A 15321-nucleotide genomic window follows, 5' to 3' on the forward strand; every position below is an offset into this window, starting at 1 on the left:
CCCAGAGTGCCAGGCACAGACTTGTGCTTTCACTGACTTGTGTTTTCCTTAGGCTCACCTAAGACACAGTGTACCTCCATATACATAATTGGGCCATGCAGGTGCCAACTCACTGACTACACCTTTCTATAATGACGGAATGTTGTGCAGTGGATGGAGCCTGGATTCTGACTGCCCTGAAGGCACCAAGTCATAAGATTCCGGTCGTTGAAATCTGAATTATGTCATTAGTCCAGCCATTAGCCCAGAGACCTCAGGGGACAGAGAGCAAGACTTCACCTCATTAGGGGGGCTAAACGTGGCTGGGGTTTCCTTGGTTCGCTAAATAAGGCCTCCCAGTGGTTAGCATTAGTGAGAGAGTCTCCTCTGATGTGTTCTAGCTCTCCTGCTGTGCAGTGAGGCAAACATGGCTGCTGGCTCAAAGGAGAGTGCACGGCGGGAGTGCACGTGTGTTCTCTGCAGCGTCGCTTCCGTGCTCAACCCTTTAATGTGTGACATCACAACTATGTGATTAAAATGTTCTGAACATTCTAAAGCGGATGGAAGTCACTGCTGGCAACTGAAAGCCACAGAGTTCTAGAACACGGACTTTAAATTTTCTAAAGAAAAAAAAAAACAACTCTTCAATGTGGTTTCAAAAAGCTGTCCAAAAAGCCAACCGCAAGTGAGAACAGTACAGAACTAAAAGTTCCCTTATTTTTCCTCCCAGAACGAATCAATAGGTAATAAAGCCGTTTTTAAAAAACAGAGGTGTGCTCTGATTTTGCAACTGGTACCTGCTGAAATTATCTTTTTAATACACCAAATTCACTGATACTTTACGATGCCAATTTCTGGCAAAAAGATGCAATAACGTGGCACAGTTTTGCTTCAGGTAAAAATGAATAACCTTCCAAGCCCTCAAACTGAATCACAATTTCACAATTTCCTACGCTAGTAAAATACAAGTTCAGAGTCAGAGCCATCAGACATCCTCTTGTAAAACTGGCAAAAATCCAAGTACACAAAGATAAGACATTTTATAGAACCTGTGTGGACAGAGTTTATTACCAACTATAAGAAGAGTCACCAGCCAGCAGAGGTTCACCTCAAACATCTGCCTACTTCTCTTAAAAAATATATATATATATAACATGATGGGAGGAAAAAAAGAAAAAAAATTTTCTTTTCTTTTTTGTCTTTACTCACGATAAGAACTTCATTCATACCTGACACACAAAAGCAGCCTTTAAGCCTGTTCTAGAATATGCAGCATTACCAGCTGAAACCTCTGAAAAACTGCAGAAATAAGAGGCCTGGGCTAAAGAACACATTTATTAGACACTTTACACCACGTGAACTGGCAGCGTACTGGATCAGAGTACACCATGGTCTGTGTACAACAGGCTCTAAACGTAGTTCTTTCAATACAGGACATGGGACCACCCAACGATAGCGCAAACCACTAATTAAATTCTCGTAAATTAACCAAAACCAAGAAAACATGCTTAAATATTCGTGGAGAGGCCAAAGAACCGTGTGTACAGAAACAGAATTCATTCATGTTCATTTTCCGGCTGGAAAAGTGGCTAAAAGCAAATCCCTAAGCATTAATGTTTTATTCACACAGAAAAAAACTGGAGATTTATTCACTGCTGAGAGGGGAAAAAAATGGGGTTTGATTACCTGGAACATCGACTATTGAGAAACGGACCAATATAATTTAAAATTGAAACACAGACCCCAAGCCATCGCTGCACATTTGTCTCTCAAACAGTTCAGCAGCAAGACCGCTGCACCAGCTCTATGACTCCGAGAAGCATTAAATAAGAACTCGCAGTTAGATTAAAAAAATGCAGACAATGCTGTCCATGTTCAATGTGGTTCGGCTTGCCTCAGTGACTGACTGATGGTTGATGTGGAAGCCTAAGTTTGGGGTCGGTAGGGGTGGTTCCCCTAACCTCTATTGGTGAGACGCATGTGAATGAACAAGAATAGGACTGTTAGGAGGTTGGTGAATTTTTCACAGTGAACCATTAATCATAGTTAATACTTCCAATACTTTTTTCCAGAAAAAAGGAATGCTGGTTACGAGGATGCATACAGAGCTCAAATGATGAGGCAAATCTACATTTCATTTCAGGGGGATTTTTATGGACTCCGGAGGTGTTCAAAGTAAAAAGAAAAAAATGCAATTAAAAATCTCCACGGCTCGTGTGATATTTTCTAATGCAGGCGATTACACATTTCATCCACAATTCTCATCTTCACGCAACAGAAGAGCGATACACAGTCACACGCAAACGTCAAAAAATAAGTTCTTTAAAAAGAACATACATTTCATGTCTGTTCACATCTGATAATGTAGCAAAAAGGAAAATGACTACACCACACACGTTCAGCTTTTGGGCACAGGTTCTGAGACTCAATAGCTTCCCAGGACAGGGACCTCACGGGTGAACGTCATTCTTCTAATGCTCAAGAGAACGTGGTCAGAACCAAAAGGGGGAAAACCCCCTTCTGGGGTACCTGCCCATCACTGCTGTGTAGCCCATTGGACAGGTGCGGTATACAGAAACAGGTACCTGTACTGGACAGGCGCAGTTCTGGGGTCAAAGAATACCAGGGATGCATACAGAACGATGAGGCAAATCTATGTTTCATTTCGGGGCATTTTTACGGACTCCGGAGGTTCCGATGCTCATCGAAGTAAAAACTTTACATGTTTATATTCCAAGACACTCAAGGATAGCAGGTTGGCTTCCGAATCCAACTGACCCCACAGCAAATCCACACATCGGTTTTAAAAAATGAGCTCAAAACAATTGAAAATGGCTGACTAAGTAATCAACTAGATTTGGTTTGCTTTGACTTAAGTTGACAGTGAAAATGACTGTTTTTGCAATGGTATTAAAAGCACCCCAGCACAAGCCCATAAAATAGCGTTGTTATGCAGGCAAAATTACATTTATTTTCTATAAAATGCAATAGCAGTTAATAATCCAGACTCGAGCACTCATTTTATGCATTTATGGAAAAATTATTGAAATGACACACCATTAGTGTGGCTTAATTGGCCAAATCGGGCAGTAAGAAAAAAACAAAAAACAAATAAAACACATTTATTTGTCCTTTAAAAATGTCTTTCTGAAACACTGACAACTCTCGCACAGATGCTCGCAACACACTTCAGCCAACAGGACTGATTCAATTACTGGGACCATGGCGGATTTTTCAGAACCAGAGAGCAAATTTAAAGCTAATTCCTTAATATACCCAGTGTGTAAACTGCAGGTAATCCGTTTACATTGTAGCTAGAGGTGTGAGGAAGAGTGAGTGTTTGGCATGGAACACCAAGTGTTTGAAACTGGGAGCGTAGGCCTAAAAAAACAACTTGCACACGCATTTCTCGTAGTGGTCAGTACACATGTTCTGAAAACTTTAAGAGGGTGCTGATGGGTAAGGGGACCTGGCGTGGATTTAGTCACATTTTGGCCCTTGAACAGGAAGCACTCACCGTATGTCGTAAGAAAACGGGGACAAGGCAGCACACGTGCGTTCACACTGTACAGCAGCATGGAGTGTTACACTCCAGCTAAATGAAATCACATTTTACTCACTTCTACTTCGACGTTCTCTAAAGGACATCTGTTCTGTCCTCAGGTTATGCAAAAAGAAATTCTGCAGCGTTAGAAACCACGCTGCCTTTGCTGTATTGCTTAGATTGACCAGTCCCTCTCCCTCCACGTGTAGTCGTGCTAGAGAACCATGTGTAAAAACGCATGCCACTCTACAGTGAGACCAGTGCACACACTGTAGCCTGCAGGATGCATTACAAACCAAACGTACAAAGGTGAGCACATGCTTACGAAACACCCATCACTTACACACACAGAACTAACCAAATGCTATGACTGGTACATCGCAGCCACACACATGCACTCGTACAAACACCTGTCCAGTTTTGTGCGGACCTAAACTCAAGTCAAGTCATCCTTGTCTGCCCAAAAGAAGTCTGGTGAGTTCAGGACTTGCCATAATTAACTCACCAAATGGCTTTTGTGAAGGTTAAACCATTTGTTCACCAGTCAAAGGTAAGGGCAAAGGCTAACTGAGTACAGACCAATGCCTTCACTACCAGTTTCACAAGTACACACACAACTGCCCTAGAACACCAACTCAAACGCACACTCACACACTCTTAGTTGCCATATATCATCTGCAAACGCGCTCCCTCTATAACTGTCACACATTATCTAGTCACTAAGAATTCATACTGTTGGGATCAAAATCCTTTACCAAGAGTTCATTTCCAATGCAATTGGATTTTATTTATTTTGTACTTTAATACATCAATTTTAGTGTATGTTTTGATTGGCCCAAACATTTTTTGTGTGCTATGAAGGATTAAAAATATATATATTTTAATAAAAGATATTTGGGACATTTCTAATAATTTGTGGGCTTTATAATAGCTGGCATTGGGGCATGCCTGAGTTTGTAGTTTAAAGCACACAAATACACTTTAACTCCAGAGCAGCTTGAACGGCAACATTAAACCTCCAGGGGTTGCACGTGTACATTACATAGATTACTTTTCAAAGAATTACATGTAAGCTTACTTCCAGTAACTCTTTCCTGAGGCTCATGCAACCCAAGACCACTGTGATCAAGGGGAAAAAATATCACACAATATACAAAAGATCATTATCTTTATAATTGTGAATAAAAGTTACAAAATCAATGTGTGCACTTGTACACTTGTCTCTGTAAAAGCTGTTATATCAAAATAATCATATCAAAAACTACAGAAAGTGAACTGCTCCTTAAAAACCAAATAAATGCATACATTGAAAAAAGAACAACGTCAGAATATTACAGCAGTGGGAAAATTCCAGTTGCAGTGGACTGGAGTGCTGAAGATCTTTGATTTATCCTGGATTACGCTGCAATTTCATAACGATGGCGTTCCTGGGGTACCACTGTGTATGATAGTTTTTGTTCCATGTGTTCATACATTCACCAATTAGGAGCCTATTGAGTCGCCTCCATTTTTATTTTACCAGTCAAGACATTTTTTTACCCTCTTTTCATGCAATACAGCAACATAGTAGCACAATGTGAACATGTGACTTTTATTCTTCATGGCACACACAGCCATTTGTCACATAATGTGGCTTAAGACAGTAAATAATCCCACTATACATGAAAAGCATAGTTAAGAAAAATAAGCAGCTTGTTAAAATTGTGCGACGGCAACTGTGGTTGGAACGAACACCAGCAGAAACCGGGAGGGGGGGGGGGGGGGGGGGGTTCAGGTCCAATGTTGGGAACCACTGGGTATAGACAAACAGTATTCAACACAAATTCAGGTGTCTGCTTATAAAAAGTACAACAGCTGATTAAGTTACGAGTTGGTTTTAAGTCTAATTTTACCAGAATCGCCCGTAATCAACTGTATAACTTGTAACCATTTACAACAGTATGCTATAGAAAGTTCTGCACTAGCAAGTTCAGCAACCAAGTGTCAGCATCATTAGCTACTGTTAAACCAATGGGTCCACTAAATTGTGTATAAGACCATCGCTGGATGCTCACAGACGCATCTCTCTTAAAATATAAGTTTTGTTTAATAACGTCCGACTTCGTTAACACCACTGCACGGTGATCTGATATTGAAACTTGTGTCACGTTATACATCTTTTGTGTATCGAACGCGCCACTGCATGTGTGGATATAGGTATGCAGTATGCATGCAGTATATATATTCTACGTTGTACATACAGTCGGTGATATGCACACATTACTGCAGAAAATACTATCGTGTAAATATTTGTGACATGTGACAATTGCATGAAGTGCTCCTACAATAAAGACGTTAACGCTACCTAGATAGGCTAGCTATATTACCAGCGCTACTCGGTCCCTAAGCTAGCAGAGCTAGCTACACACGAGGCAGGGCATTCAGCTAGGCCATCTACTGGCTAGCTTACTAGCTAAAAACTGCAACCTTACTAGCCATCACCAACGTCAAGATATCTTTACACAGGGGGAATGGATGTTCAAAGTACATAGTAAAAAAATCCACCTTCTACTAACTTCAATGACCTAAATAGCTACCAGTATTTAATTAACATAAATTAATCATAACATAAATCGGTGGCCGCGAATAGCTAGCTAGCTAGATACGGAAACTGCTTCGGCCGAGTCGCTTTGGATAACGTTACCTTGCAAGATATGAACCAGGGTTAGCTATCAACCTGGATAGCTAGCGATTCCATGCAACAGCTAGCTACATTTATCCCATGTTCAACAGAATACATGGAAGTAAAACAATTTAATATTGCTAAGCACATGTGTCTGGTTAACAAGAATAGCACGTACTGTAGTCGATTCCCCTTTTCGAATATCTGTTATTCAGCAGTATTAGCTGGCCAACGTTAGCTAAATGGCGCCCAGGTCCACAGTCATCTTTCCTGCTACTCGATGCTACTCAACTCACCCACAATATCCAAAGAAGTGTCTAGTTAAAGATAACAGACTGGTCTTAAGAAGATTCTGTCTTTGTACAAGAGGTAGTTCTCAAGCGTTGTGGCTTAAGTGTATTGGCCTAACACTCTTCTTACAAAATCTAGCCGCCTACGGCCTCCATGTCTATGCTTACTTCTTGGATCGCTATGGCTGCCCGCTGCCTGTTCGCAGTGACGACTTGACGCAAGCGGCGGGAGAATCAAACGTCATTGCGTAGGGAACGGAGGCTTGGTCGCAGCGGTTACGAAGAGGCATACATATCATAATAGATAAAATAAAATAATAAAAAGATAATCTTTATGCAAAATTATATATTAATATGATTCGCCACTAGGCGATGTAGGCTTTTTACATTCTCAATGTGATACCATCTCTTTTAATTGCATTTGGTGTCATAGGTAGCTTCATAAGGATACGTCTCTGTCTTTGATAATGCACAGGTGATCTCATTGCGTCTATATATTGTCTTTGTCGATTTTTTTTCTTCTGTTGCCTGAATTACTAATTGTTATTTGATGTAAGCTTATATTGGTTATACAACTGCGATATTAGTTGACTTGGTTACAAAGTCTAGAGAGCAAGATTTAGAACCTACAGATGAGGACAGGTGATGCATTGAATGTGGTTAGATGTGAGAAGTTGTCCCATTGTGTTAAACATCCCTGCGCTGTGGTCACTGGCTTTTGATTCATTCTCTCTCTACTATAAATACCCTTGGCTCCAAGACCGATGCAGGGATGGGGGAGGGGCTGGAAAAAAGGCTGGACAGGGGGGGAGGAGAGAGTAAAAGGCAGGCTCAAACCAAGGCTTAGCCAATCACCTCTCCTCGTCTCTTCCTGGCTTCAGCCCTTCCTGAGTCACTGTCGTCAGCCAGTCAGTCAGACCGCCTGGGCAGGATACGTCGATCTCAAACCCACGTCCCCCACGAAAAACAGGACAGGACGGCGCAGAACAGACACATCATTGCAGGTCAGAGGCGTCCATTAAAGATATTGATACATAACCACAAAAAAATACCTGCCAGTCTGTGCTCACACGAATATATTTGGAACATGGGTTTACATGCAACATTCTAAGTGAATTAATTACATAGGAAGAGGAATAAAGTCTGCAGAAGTACTGCTATTGCCTTCATCTCCTTAAATGATTCATAACCTTCTAATCTTATTTCTAACCATAATCATCGCAAATCTTTGTCAGTCTTTAGTGCGCCTTTGACCACATTAGCACAGGAAACATGTGTCCTGTGATCTCTCCGCAGCTCATCATAAATAATGCAGACCAAGGAGAGGCACTAGGACCTGGGGAATGACTGCACTGCCCTGCCTGTGTGCTACAGTAAATATAGCCACAGTGTGCTGCTCTGGGGCCTGAGTTACAGAGTCCAGGACACAGCTGGAGCTCTGTCAGTCTCTCTCTCTCTCTGTCTGTCTGTCTGTCTCTCCCCCCACCTCTCTTAAACCTCTCTCTCTTTAGAACCCGTCCTCAGCTTTCACAGCGTGTGAATCGCTCTGTGCTTATATGTGAGTTTGTAAGTATAAATGTGGGTGGATGTGGGTGCGAGCGGCATTCTGTATGTGACTGAGTGAATGTGAGGTGTGTGTGTGTGTGTCTGAGAGAGAGAGAGAGTGTGTGTGTGTGTGAGAGAGAGAGAGCGAGAGAGAGAGGGAGAGGGAAAGAGAGAGAGAGAGGATGCTGCAGCTGTGCCGGATCACGGACGCCCTGCTGATCGCCAACGCGCGCTCGGCCTGCAGCGACGAGCTGATCCGGCGGGAGGGCGTCACGCTCTGCATCAACGTGTCCAGGCAGCAGCCCTTCCCCTCGGCCCGCGTGGGCACCCTCCGGGTGCCCGTCTACGACGACCCCGCCGAGAACCTGTACCGCTACTTCGACCGCTGCGCCGACGCCATCCAGGGCGAGGCGGGCCGCGGCGGGAGCACCGTGGTGTACTGCAAGAACGGGCGCAGCCGGTCGGCGGCGGTCTGCGCGGCCTACCTGATGAAGCACCGCGCCCTGCCCCTCACGGACGCCTTCCAGGTGAGGCCGGCGTGCCCGCGTGTGCTAACGAGCTAGCGCCGCGCGGCAGCAGTGCCGCCCTGTCTGCCGAGCCTTTCAGGGACTCTGGCAGTTTATCGGGCTGCGCTTAAATGCTGCACAAGCTATGTGCATAGTCGGTATACTGTACATGCATTGGTGTTGACATGTTTAAAAAAAACATTTGAATTCCATATTTTACCATGTATTAGCGTGTTTTGTATTTTAAGAGCGGGTCACTCTTAAAATGTATTTTCTAATTACACATCTTTTTAAGCAAACAATATTATATTGATAATATATATAGCTTGATATGATAGACCCCTTAGCTGTGTCCATTACAGGTCTGTTTACGATATATGTGTCTCAGGTCTGCTGGTCTCGGGTATTTGTTTAGTCTCAGGTGTTCAGTTTGCCGTGTGTTTCTTAGGTGTGTCTTAATGCATTTAACATTACATTAAAGGCAATTAGCAGACGCTCTTATCCAGAGCAACTTACACAGCTTTTTTACACAGCGTTTACATTGCAGCCATTTAGACAGCTGGATGTACACTGAATTCGAACCCTGTGACCTTTAGGTCACAAGACCAGTTCTTTACTCATTATACTACACTGCCACCCCATGCATTTCATGTGTACACCTCCTCTCACAGAGATGTAATATATTTGAAAATATATTTCAATAAAATATAATATCAATATATTGCAACACTTCACAATATATTGGGAAACATAAATTATTTCCATTTTAAGATATTGCACCTCATTGCATTGCTGTGAAATATATCACCATTATGTTTTCCCAAAAAGTCCTCATATTTACAGTATATTGCAATATATTACATTCCCTTTCAGATGGTGAAGACGGCTCGCTCGGTGGTGGACCCCAACCCGGGCTTCTGGGAGCAGCTGGAGAAGTACGAGCAGGAGCTGGAGAGGAGGAGGGCCGAAGGGAACGGCCGTCTGACTCCGCCTCCTCGTTAGTCCCCGCCCCCCAAAGCGAAGAGCTGCAGGCAGCACTACCGACTGAAAACACTTGAACTTCGTCTATTTATTCACTCGTTTATTTATTCATTTGTTTGCTTAGACAGGGTGGTCGGCAGAGAATGCCAGGACTCTTTTAGAGGCAAACTAGAGGGATAGAGGTGGGAAGGGACTTTGTAGACAATCAGCGATCAACATCAAGATCAACTGGTCAGATTTTGAGTTTGAGAGCCAGTTTGTAAATATCACTATGACACCAAGGTTTTTCACCCCTTGTCTTTCGGTAACTGCCATTGGAGTCTTAGTAACTACAGTGCGTCAGGACCTTTTTGAACGCAGTGCTTAGATCATAGAAAAGACTGCACTGGGGCTTTCACTCGGTCCAGATGGAAAAGCGCCCCCTGCTGGTCCACAGACACCACTTTCAGCAGCAACCTGATCTTTCTTAGGGGTTCTGCACTCCAAAAATACAAAGCAAGCCCAGTGCTGCTCAGATTTCTCTGCTTAGCATGACACTGCTACAGAATGGCATGTATTCTTACTATCAAACAATGTAAGCTTCTTAATTTTGCATCACATTTAACTTTCTCTACACAAAATTGAGACTTTGTGTCAGCTGTATGTTGCCAGGATTTCCTGGGTCTGTAAGGGCTTTTCATACACTTTCTTAGATGCCGTCCTAACCAGACAACCTGCAGCAGCCATGGCAGGAAGTGGGTGGAGCCATCAAAGCGTCAGGTGACTGTGACACTGTGTGCATCTCCATCCTTATTGGTTGATCTGACTTTCATGTAGCCCTTCCAGTGTTCTGTAAACCATATAAAGCCACATAACATGCAAGATTAGAATTATCGTTAATTCTTGTAATGATCAAATCAGGGGACTTAACTGCCAAATATTAATTAAGAGTAATTCAATAAAAAAAGTAAAATCAATACACAGATTTCACATTTTGCAGTCTGCTGTAACACTGGATTGTTGTAACACTGGATTCTGACAGTAAGTTTCCAACAGCAACATTGACAGTAATGCTTCAGTCACTGTGAACTGGAAATGGCAGCCCCTTCTGAATTGTGTGTAGTAAAGCATGAGTTTAGTCTGCTTGGCTGGGGGGGCCAGTGATGACTCAATGCAGTGTACTGTACGGTACGTCCTGTTCTGAGCAGTGAAACCAGGTGAATCAGCATGACCTGGCCTCACTGAGCTCAGATTGGTCTGCAGGGAAATGAGAATGTCATTTTAGCATGAGCTCATGGCTGTCACATAGTGGAAAGAAGTTACTGTACATCGCTTTGGATAAAAGCGTCTGCCAAATAAATGTAATGTAATGTAAAGTTAAAGGGCTGAAATATGTAGCTGGGAAACATAAATTGCGTTTCAACCTTAATTTCAAAAATAAATATTTATTACATTTTAATCTGAGGTTCGTTCTGTGTCCCATTCCTGGCTGGCCAGCGATGCAACCAGATGCAAAAAGTCCAAAGCAGAAGGAAGAAAATGTAAAATTGATGTTATCAGAGCATGGCACTGTGAACCGACACCATGTGGGAATAAAACAAACACTGCTATCAGATCGCAGTTTCCTGCAATTCACATTCCTCTCAGGTTTCCAGTGCAGCAAAGTGATTATGTAATGTAATGCAAGTTCAATAGATAACCTAAGAAGCTACTGCTTTTCAGTGGTAACTGGCTGCAGTGGTGAACATGGGCACACTCTGACACGGGTGCACTGTGATATGGGCACTGGTACACTTTCACATGGGTGCCTGTGACATGGGTCCCTGTGGCATGGGTGATGTGGGTGTTTGATAACTTTTTCCATTAAAGAAATGAAATAATAATTTTAAAAAATGTGTTTTGTTTTCACTCAGGTTCCCCCTGTCTAGTATCACATTTTGTCTACAGATCTGAAACCATTCAGTGTGATGGAGGAAATCAGGAATGGGCAAATACTGCACTTTTTCATGGCACTGTAATTAATATTACAGAGGCTGACACCACAGGTATCGGTCAGGGTTATTATAGTTGTGGATTTTGCATTAGTAAAAAAAAAATTTTTTTTTTTTTTTTACACTATGTGTAGATGGTTTTCAATGCCATCTAGTTTCCCTAATCTCCAAATCTGAAACCCCCTCCATGACCTCCCTGTGTACCAACTCAGTCTATTGTACCAACCCTCTCGTTTTCATGTATGTAACATGTGACAGCAACAAAGCACACTGTTTGTAATGGCACCACAGAGGCGGCATAATTACTGCAGCTGTGGCATTTATACAGACAGGGACATCATGATTTTGTGGTCACCCGGCAAAGAATTCCCAGAAAACCATAGTAACCTTTCAAGGATAGATGACTGCTTAAAATGATGTAGCGGCAGTGTAGAAAAAGCTATTGACCGTATTACATTTATGGTGTGTTACACTTATACCAATTTTTCCCCTAGGCCTACTAGTCGTTTAAACTGAAATAATTTCATATTTAAGTAATACTCAGATAAGGTTCAGTGAAAAGTTGTGACTTATACAACTGTCAGGACCTTAATGAAATAATAAACGCATGTCCTTAAGTATTATCATTTTAAGAAATCGGGTCTTATGATTCATACAGCCCCACGAAAACCTTTTTTTTTTTTGCCGACAAGGTACGTCAGGTCCCATCCCGCGCCAGAGCACGTGGACATGATTATATCCCTCAACAAAAACGGATCGTTTGTTTGAATGACCCAAAAGCGGATGTGAGGATGTAATTTTAGCAGACAGGCCTACTTTTTTCACTTGGTGTCACAAGAGATTTGGTATCACATCTCTCAGGTATTATTGTCTCGTGTAATTGTTTCAGCTGAAATATAGGCTTTTCATAGAGTTTTTAAACGAAAAAAAAAAAGTTCTCAATCCACACCTATAATAATTACAATAATTTTTGAAAGTGCATACATGTTGCTTATATTTGTGTGTTAGCAAGCGATGAAACCCATCTAAATTAAGGCTATATCAGTTTGGTCGCTTTATTTTTTTAGACTGGTCCTTGAACTGGGTTACAGTTTAAAAAATGTGGTTGTAGCCTAAAACCACGACACAGAACATACACACAGACAACAAAAGACAAAGCAAAAAAACCCCAAAACTAAACAAAAAAAGAATAAAAACATCTCTGCAGAGAGATAGAAAGTGTAAAAGTTCCCCAAGGGCCTCAAAGATCTCTGTTAATTAATCTGATTGCTGTTGGAATGAATTAGTGCATTAATTACATTTAAATCTAGGCAGCCTGTAACATAAACCAGAAGAAAGAACAAAAAAAAAAAAAAAAAAAACTGTACACAACAGATGACTACAGTCTGAGAGGATGAGCTGAGCTTTGAGCTGGACTCTTCTTACACACAGATCGAACTCCTCTGTCTTACTCCACTTGTCTTCCCACACTGGCTGACAATGCCATTTAACGCATTCCTGCTCTTGATACTATTACAAAAAATAAATAAAAAAAATAAACCAGCAAGTCACAGAGAAGCATAAAACCAAGTCAATACATGGTTTTTTAAAACATTTCCACGAGGCTTTTTATCAGTATCGACGGATCTTACTGTAGCTTTTTGGCACAAGGCCTCCGCATTGACATCAAATCACAACTTATCATCAGTAACTGAGCCCGGATATTTATAAATACTCACACATTCCACGCAACTGTCCTCTGATGTAGGTTGGTTGAGAAACCTGTGGTCGGGCTCTAGCACATTTGTTCTGTCACGCATAGTTTTCGTCTCAGTTTCAGCGTAAGAAAAATAACCTCGGTATCAGTTACCGTCTAAATAGCACGCAGGCCCATTATTGATTAGCCTTTAACAAGAGGCTGGGCAGCAGGCCAAGGAAGCGCATCAGCGAATAAGAGGAAGTGATGATCTTCATTTCACACCAGTTTCATAAAACATTTTCAAAACCGCAGAGGAGATGAGGGGACAACTCCACAGATATAACACCCACTTATCCTGCTGATATAAATAGATTGGCTAAACATGGCATTTTTTTAAAGCGTATAATATTGCTAATAGGCCTGGATAACAATAAACATTCTCAGAGTAGCTACAATAGTCCGCACCAAACCCTGTGTATAAAACCCGACCTAAAGCTTAGCGTGTCACTGAATCAAGCAGAGCGCACAATTTTGATCACAGTAATATAAACCGTTCCATCGCATAACCATACATTTAGGGAAAGCCATTACTCGGAAGCCATAAAAATATCAATAACCCTTTGCTAACAACAAATAAAATTAACCTTGAACACACGAATCGATAAAACCATGCCGTGAAAGCAGCCACCCCATAAGCTTGGCCCTAACCCAAATATATTAACAAGAACATAATAGATATCGCAACACTTCACAATACATTGACAAATACAGAAAACGTTGCCTAGAAACTGCATCGTTGTAACATATTACATTTTCCAAGGGCGAATATATTTACAATATATTGCAGTATATATCATTTTGTCGAGGGTTAATAGGATGACATAACTCTAAGCTGTGCTACTGTAAAATGCAGTGCAATGCCTTTTATCCCTATGGGGGCAATTTTTGTTGTTGCTGGGAATGTTGCGAGGCGGAAATTTTTAAGTAACAACGCATTAAACAATTTAGACAGACCGCTTAGCAGAAATGCTGTGTAGCCTGTTCTAAAAATTATCCTCAAAGGTCCCTGAACCATGAATTAAAAGCGCTGAAAGGATTTCCTAAATGGGCAATGCTCATTACTCTCGACATGCGAAATAAAAGTTAATAAATGAAGCTGAGCTCTCCGCACTTCACTGTTTTCCATGGCAACGTGTGCGCTCGGAGTCCTGAAGCCCGACAGTCCGACCGTCTGTCGCGGCTCTGGTTCGAACACACGCCAACGTTTTCGTCTCAGACAGCTGAGAGTCACCGTTCGCACGTGGGAGTCCACAAACTCCGACTGTGAAACTGTTTGATGACACAATAGCCAATGGCAGTGCACATAGCAGTCAGTGTATATAGCTTTACAGCAGTGCTGGGATAAAACAAATATTTTCTTAGTAACCCTATGCTTGGTTTTGCATGGGCCATTAATAATAATTACAATCATTGTTGTAAAAATTGTTCTTCTGACATTCTAAACGGATAGTCTGTTTGTAAAAAAAAAAAAAAAGTATGGATGTGTCTGAAATAGACCACTACTTCCCTATATAGTGGACCATTTGGGACAGGGCCTGTGTTTCTATCATAGACATGCATATTGAACTAGACAGGCGATCGCTCCTTTAGCTAACCTAAGCTCGTGAAGCCCTGGAAGGAAGCTTGTACTGTGCATGCTGAGGGCAAAACATTGGAGCTCCCATTATCAGCGCAAATATCAGTGTTTTGAAGGAAAATAAAACTTCCCCAATGGTATTTTGAAATTTGATTACATTTCATATGAAAAGCAGATTGTGCAGATTGCACCTCTACATCGTGAACCAATGCACTTGTTGTACGTCGCTCTGGATAAGAGCGTCTGCTAAATGCCTGTAATGTAATGTAATGTAATGTAATGTAAAAATAAAAACTATGTAATCAAACATGTAGAACTATTTTAAGAAATATTTTCCTAAGACAAAACAACTACTGTTTCACAAAATGCTACATACAATGAAATTTATGATCAGGAAACATTTACAAATCCTCTAGAACGTTGTGGCCCACACATTATGCCTGAAATTTCCAAAAACTACCACTGGGTGGAGCTTTGGGAACACTCAAAATCCAGTTAGGTGGGAATTAGGATAAATGAGGACAGGGTGG

At 41.7% G+C, this 15321-nt stretch overlaps 2 protein-coding genes and 1 long non-coding RNA gene across 8 annotated transcripts in view; 1 reads left to right on the plus strand and 2 right to left on the minus strand.

The window, feature by feature from the left end:
• wdr33 (WD repeat domain 33) overlaps positions 1-6713 on the minus strand; it is a 37396-nt gene extending 30683 nt beyond the window's left edge. The window contains exon 1 of one of the 3 annotated variants that reach the window (XM_035421414.1): positions 6644-6713. The gene's annotated coding sequence lies outside the window, so the exon portion shown is untranslated. Of the gene's footprint in view, positions 1-6363 lie in introns of all 3 variants that reach the window. The other 2 variants (XM_035421412.1, XM_035421411.1) reach the window with 2 other exon arrangements.
• Positions 6714-6850: 137 nt separating this feature from the next.
• Positions 6851-11369, plus strand: dusp28 (dual specificity phosphatase 28). 3 transcript variants are annotated; one of them, XM_035420713.1, is made up of 4 exons: positions 6851-6950; positions 7357-7479; positions 7772-8547; positions 9400-11369. In XM_035420713.1, the coding sequence occupies exons 3-4, from the start codon at positions 8203-8205 to the stop codon at positions 9526-9528; spliced, it is 474 nt and encodes a 157-aa protein (XP_035276604.1). In that variant the 5' UTR covers positions 6851-6950; positions 7357-7479; positions 7772-8202; the 3' UTR covers positions 9529-11369. The 3 variants fall into 3 exon arrangements, with proteins under 3 accessions (XP_035276604.1, XP_035276606.1, XP_035276605.1); XM_035420715.1 differs by having other exon boundaries at positions 7987-8547; XM_035420714.1 differs by lacking the exon at positions 6851-6950 and having other exon boundaries at positions 7343-7479.
• On the minus strand, positions 9593-13834 carry LOC118229058. 2 transcript variants are annotated; one of them, XR_004765602.1, is made up of 3 exons: positions 13196-13834; positions 12903-12986; positions 9593-10336 (listed from the first exon to the last, which is right to left on the minus strand). It is a non-coding gene; the product is annotated as an uncharacterized LOC118229058 (long non-coding RNA). The 2 variants fall into 2 exon arrangements; XR_004765603.1 differs by lacking the exon at positions 12903-12986.
• Positions 13835-15321: the final 1487 nt, after the last annotated feature.

The sequence above is a fragment of the Anguilla anguilla genome, chromosome 6, assembly GCF_013347855.1.
Source record: "Anguilla anguilla isolate fAngAng1 chromosome 6, fAngAng1.pri, whole genome shotgun sequence".
Taxonomy (NCBI): Eukaryota; Metazoa; Chordata; class Actinopteri; order Anguilliformes; family Anguillidae; genus Anguilla; species Anguilla anguilla.

Excerpts from the sequence above, each read along its gene's own strand:
- dusp28 (XM_035420713.1), top strand. The coding sequence starts at position 8,203 with ATGCTGCAGCTGTGCCGGATCACGGACGCCCTGCTGATCGCCAACGCG. Across the intron at positions 8,548-9,399 it reads CCCTCACGGACGCCTTCCAG|ATGGTGAAGACGGCTCGCTC; the intron begins GTGAGGCCGGCG and ends ATTCCCTTTCAG.